The following is a 5,898-nucleotide window of genomic DNA, read 5'->3' on the forward strand; positions in this document are numbered from 1 at the left end:
CACACATCGCACCGAAGATACGACACGGACCCCGCCATGGCTTGACCAATGAACGACACAATAAACCGACAAAATTTTTTTTTTTTTTTTTTTTTTTTTTTTTTTTTTTTGACAGATTTTCTCTCCATAGCCATGATGCTTTTCTCTCAAACAAGGTCAAGGTCTGAGGGAACATGAGGGAGTGTTTATTTATAGAAAATATTTCCTTTCGAAAACGAAATAAAATGGACATTGTTCTTGGAACGCGGACAAAAATGTGTCTGCTCACATGACAAGTTGTGAGTAGACATTGAGAGAAAAGACGAGAAAAATTATGAACGATAGACGAGAAAAAAGATTGACATAACATACTGAATTACTATATTATCGGCTTGACTCCATACACAAAAAGGCCACTCTAAGGCTTAGGTGTAGGGGCAAACAGCCCTAAAAGTTGTGTTAAGCTTATACGAATCTACGAGACATTAATAGAAAATACGAGCAAAATTGTGTACAATAAATTGACAACACACACTGACATGATGAATGTTTCTAGGTGGCTCATAAAATAAAGCAATATTCAGTGATCATAAAGAATCACTGCCTTAAATCACGCACCAAGTGGACACATTGCGATATATCGTCCGGCCATAAAACGAAACGATTACGAGTATTCTCGAAAAAATACGGAGAGATCCCACCCAGATCCCGTTGCCCTGGATGATGACTGGCGCCACAGCTGTGACCAAACCTCCGGCACTGAAACAGAAACCCAAACCAGTTAGTACAAACAGAATGTATCGGATCAATTCCCAGATTCGGGGGAAAAAATGAATTGAAAAAAAAAAAATGCACTAGTATTTTGATAGAAAATATTTTAACGGGTTACAAGGCTAAGTACATAGTTACATTACATTGAAATGAGGGACTTTTCCGACGAAATTCCTGTGTGTGCGGAGTCCAGTATGTAGGATTATTGCACCCATTCCAACGGGGGTTACTTTAGCAGGTTCTACTTTCGTTACTTTCTGGTGTTCTTGTATTGACCTCGTAATATAGGTACACCTACCCAACTGGAAAGTATACATCATCCTAACCCTGATAGACCATTTGGAGAACCCAATGCAAGTTGCCACCTTCCTTGATCTCATTCCTTGGTAGAATTGTGGAGTTGTTAAGCAAATAAAAATCAAGCGTTTGATTAATTCGTATTGATTCTAAATTTGGATTTGATTGATTGATTCTAAACTTAGATGACAGTTCTTATACGATTGATTCTAAACTTAGATGACAGTTCTTATTTTTTGTAACCGGGTTATTACTCTTCATTCGGCGACAAGCTACCCGACTATTCACATTAGCTATCCCAACTGAGTGGGGCCGGGAAAAGCCTGCAGTACGGTTTCAAACAAATTGGTCTTAGCGAATCTGCTATTTTTCACTCACATTTGACGCTTCAGTTCATAAATTATTGGCACCTCTTCTTATTTTGTTTGGCCGCAGTGGATATTAGCGACGAAATTGGTTTCCGATTTGTACGTGAATTGATGGTTGGAATTTAACGACCAAGGGAGAATACCACGACAATAGTCCCAGAGACGCCTTACCTAGCATTCCCTGCAAGATTTCATCGGACCAGGGGAAAAGTCGGAAAATGTCCCACGGTGGGAAAGGTATGTGCAGGAAGAATCCTAGTTTGAACTTCAGGTTCTGCTCGTCTGCTATCTGAAACGGAAATTGATTTCAATAGCTGTTCTTAGAATACGGGACGTACTCAGACTCATGGGGATAGAGTTGACAGTTGACAGAAATAGTAAAGGAGTCTCTTAAACCAGTCTAGTTAGCTAGGAGGGTAAAATTTTCCGCTGTTCTTAGAATACGGGACGTACTCAGACTCATGGGGATAGAGTTGACAGTTGACAGAAATAGTAAAGGAGTCTCTTGAGCCAGTCTAGTTCGCTAGGAGGGTAGCGTGTCTGCTTTGTAAGCGCTAGGTCGCGGGTCCGATTCCCGCAAGGAGAGGATTTTATCCTAAACAGATATGGCTCGCTACACGACAGCCGAGACGCCTCTGACAACAGTCGACGAAGTTGAGACAGTAGTCCTCAATGTGGAACCCTACCATATCACAACCTGATGGAGAAAATAACACAAAGTGTAAGTGGGGGGGCCACCATAGATCAGGGAAACCATCGACCAAAACGGCTACCATATGGACCGTTGACCCTCGCCGAGACCATCGAATTATTGGCACCTCTTCTTATTTTGTTTGGCCGCAGTGGATATTAGCGACGAAATGGGTTTCCGATTTGTACGTGAATTGATGGTTGAAATTTAACGACCAAGGGAGGACGGGTGAGAGCCAAAACTGGCGATAAAACGTTTCTGTGGTAGAGTGATAAATTATTGGCACCTCTTCTTATTTTGTTTGGCCGCAGTGGATATTAGCGACGAAATGGGTTTCCGATTTGTACGTGAATTGATGGTTGGAATTTAACGACCAAGGGAGGACGGGTGAGAGCCAAAACTGGCAATAAAACGTCTCTGTGGTAGAGTGGGTAACTAGGCTTGCACACAGGAGGTCCCGGATTCGATTACCGGGAGGGATAAAAATTTTCCGCTGTTCTTAGAATACGGGACGTACTCAGACTCATGGGGATAGAGTTAACAGTTGACAGAAAGGAGTCTCTTAAGCCAGTCTAGTTAGCTAGGAGGGTAGCGTGCCTGCTAATCTGGGGTGAACATCACACGACTTTCCTCATCCTATTGAATGGTGCTTATTTGGGTGTTCTGTTGTAACATTTACAATATCTCTAACGGTTTAGTCGATATAGCTGAAAACCGCCAAAAAGCGGTGAAAATACCGCCAACCGCAGCACCTAATTTTACCACGACAATAGTCCCAGAGACGCCTTACCTAGCATTCCTTAGGAGGGTAGCGTGCCTGCTTTGTAAGCGCTAGGTCGCGGGTCCGATTCCCGCAAGGAGAGGATTTTATCCTAAACAGATATGGCTCATTCTCGGCTTTCTCCTATCCTGTCTTCCTTCTCTCCTCGCTTTCGAGATGACAAGACCTTAGCTGTTACAGTTTCCTTTATCAAACCTCTCCAAAAAAAAGACTCTTGGTAATGCTGCTATACCCACAAAATTTGTGAAGAGGGTTTACCAGTTTTTCATACTCACTCTGTTCGACTTCAACCCCGCAGTGGGGGTTCTGTCGTTGGGATCCGACTCTGGGATTGGCTCGTCGGGGTTCTCAAAATGAATTAAGACCTTAGCTGTTACAGTTTCCTTTATCGAACCTCTCCAAAAAAAAGACTCTTGGTAATGCTGCTATACCCACAAAATTTGTGAAGCGGGTTTACCAATTTTTCATACTCACTCTGTTCGACTTCAACCCTGCAGTGGGGGTTCTGTCGTTGGGATCCGACTCTGGGATTGGCTCGTCGGGGTTCTCAAAGTGAATCAGAGGGTTTACCAGTTTTTCATACTCACTCTGTTCGACTTCAACCCCGCAGTGGGGGTTCTGTCGTTGGGATCCGACTCTGGGATTGGTTCGTCGGGGTTCTCAAAATGGATCCCAGGCCATCCCACCCAGATCCCGTTGCCCTGGATAATGACTGGCGCCACAGCTGTGACCAAACCTCCGGCACTGAAACAGAAACCAATCCAGAACAGTTAGTACATGCAGAAAGTCCCGGATCGACTCCCAGATTCGGAAAAAAGTGTACTAGTGTTTTGATGGAAAATATTTCAACGAATTACTTTACATTGAAAATAAAAGTGAATCCCAGGCCATCCCACCCAGATCCCGTTGCCCTGGATGATGACTGGCGCCACAGCTGTGACCAAACCTCCGGCACTGAAACAGAAACCAAAACGGAACAATTAGTACAAACAGAATGTATCGGATCGATTCCCAGATTCGGAAAAGAAAAGAAAGTGCATTAGTATTTTGATGGAAAATATTTTAACGTGTTACATACATACTACATAGTTACATTACATTGAAATGGGGGGCTTCTCCGACGAAATTCCTGTGTGCGGAGTCCAGTATGTAGGATTATTGCAGCTATTGCACCCATTTCAACGGGGGTTACTTTAGCAGGTTCTACTTTCGTTACTTTCTGGTGTTCTTGTATTGACCTCGTATAGGTATACACCTACCCAACTGGGAAGTATACACTGTAGCTATTGCACCCATTTCAACGGGGGTTACTTTAGCAGGTTCTACTTTCGTTACTTTCTGGTGTTCTTGTATTGACCTCGTATAGGTACACCTACCCAACTGGAAAGTATACACTGTATTGTGTCTCTTCCCTTCTATCTGATGAGACGTAAGTACTACGGAGTGAAAATGGGAAGTCTAGTAGAGTGGAAGAACTCACTAACACTCACGGTGTGAGAATCCTGCCACTGACATTAAAAAGAAGAAAAAAATGGAATTCCAAAACGCAAGACGGTGATAAAACGAAGTTCTAAACGCAAGAGGGTAATTACAAATCTAAATACATACATAATAATAGAAATATGTAATAATAATAACAACAATAATAATAATAATCATTAAACAGATGAATCACCTGTTGACATGTGATACCATCGCACGACGCTATCATTGCAAAATCACGTGCAATACTCTCTAATGACCACGATATCACGGCCACGGCATAGGCTTGAGGCCATATCATCGTATTTCTTATTGTGGTAGTTTTCCGTATGATAAAGAATAATAATAATCATTAAACAGATGAATCACCTGTTGACATGTGATACCATCGCACGACGCTATCATTGCAAAATCACGTGCAATACTCTAATGACCACGATATCACGGCATAGGCTTGAGGCCATATCATCGTATTTCTTATCGTGGTAGTTTTCCGTATGATAAAGAATTACATACAACTTAGTGCGGAGAGAGACTTAAGAGAGATTCTTTCTCTGTTATCTGGCGTGGGGTTTTTGCGAACTATGGAATAATTTCTTCAATGGAAAAATGTCTGAATGGATTGATGAATAATTAAGTAGAGCGATAACTTGATGAGAATGATGAGTGATTATTTGTTTCACATTTCCTCTCACTTAATTCTCGATAATCTCGAGTTACGAAACTAATTAGCTACATTTGCTTTAATAGGGATGAGGATTCGTTTTTTCGGCGAAGTTACAACTTTTTTTTTTTTAAAAGATGAGTGTTTCACCGCCGTTTTTATTTCGTAGCAATGAAACAACTGCTACATTGGACGCATGTGGTCTGTGTCGTAGCATGCCCATCCCGTAGTATGCCTCTCATCAGATGGGCGAGAAGAGGCACAAATACTTTGGATTGGGGTTGTTTTTTGGGTCCTTTGGGTCACATTACATTGCCTACAGGATATTCGAAAATAAATCGGATGAAACTCACAAGTGGAAACGGGCCTTAAACCTTTACCCTTTGCTAAGACCTGTCCGGAGAGGTGTGAATCATCCTTGGCAATTAGTCACAGGTCATAGCATAGCGCACAAATTTCACAATGCCCGTTCTGACAAGTGTAGTGTCAGTAAATACATATTTATTCAAGACTTGACTCTTATGAAAACCCTTTAAAGGCAACTTGTCTTGGGTAAGGTCTTGAACAAATACGTCTACAAACTGTACATAAAAGAAGTCTCCAATGATAAGCTAGTTCTATACAGTTACGCTGTGTGCTAAACTGTGCATCTGCATACCTAGTGCATAATCGGACATACCATGCTTGTTTTCTGGACTTACCCAGAATAATCTTACCTGCATATGCTGTATAGAAATCTACCTCTACAAGGACTTTTGTAAGTATACTTCCCTTAAAAAATCTATACTTGAAATCTTAAAAAGTCTTTGTTTCCCACAATATTACAGTTGTACTGTACTTGAAACTTTGTTGCCAGCCTCTTAGC

The 5,898-nt window shown here is 41.7% G+C and overlaps 1 protein-coding gene across 1 annotated transcript in view; it reads right to left on the reverse strand.

Moving 5' to 3' along the window:
- Window positions 1–4,582, reverse strand: part of LOC103520276 (alpha,alpha-trehalose-phosphate synthase [UDP-forming]) — a gene marked incomplete at its 3' end in the record, with an annotated part of 31,502 nt that extends 26,920 nt beyond the window's left edge. Inside the window, exons 1-4 of the mRNA XM_017448459.2 lie at window positions 4,563–4,582; window positions 3,776–3,841; window positions 3,574–3,631; window positions 3,362–3,505 (exon numbers count right to left, since the gene is read on the reverse strand). Coding sequence (XP_017303948.2) covers window positions 3,362–3,505; window positions 3,574–3,631; window positions 3,776–3,841; window positions 4,563–4,582 — 288 coding nt within the window. The remainder of the gene's footprint in view (window positions 1–3,361; window positions 3,506–3,573; window positions 3,632–3,775; window positions 3,842–4,562) is intronic.
- Between the last annotated feature and the right edge of the window lie 1,316 nt (window positions 4,583–5,898).

Source organism: Diaphorina citri, unplaced genomic scaffold (assembly GCF_000475195.1).
Source record: "Diaphorina citri unplaced genomic scaffold, Diaci psyllid genome assembly version 1.1 scaffold3409, whole genome shotgun sequence".
Lineage (NCBI taxonomy): Eukaryota > Metazoa > Arthropoda > Insecta > Hemiptera > Psyllidae > Diaphorina > Diaphorina citri.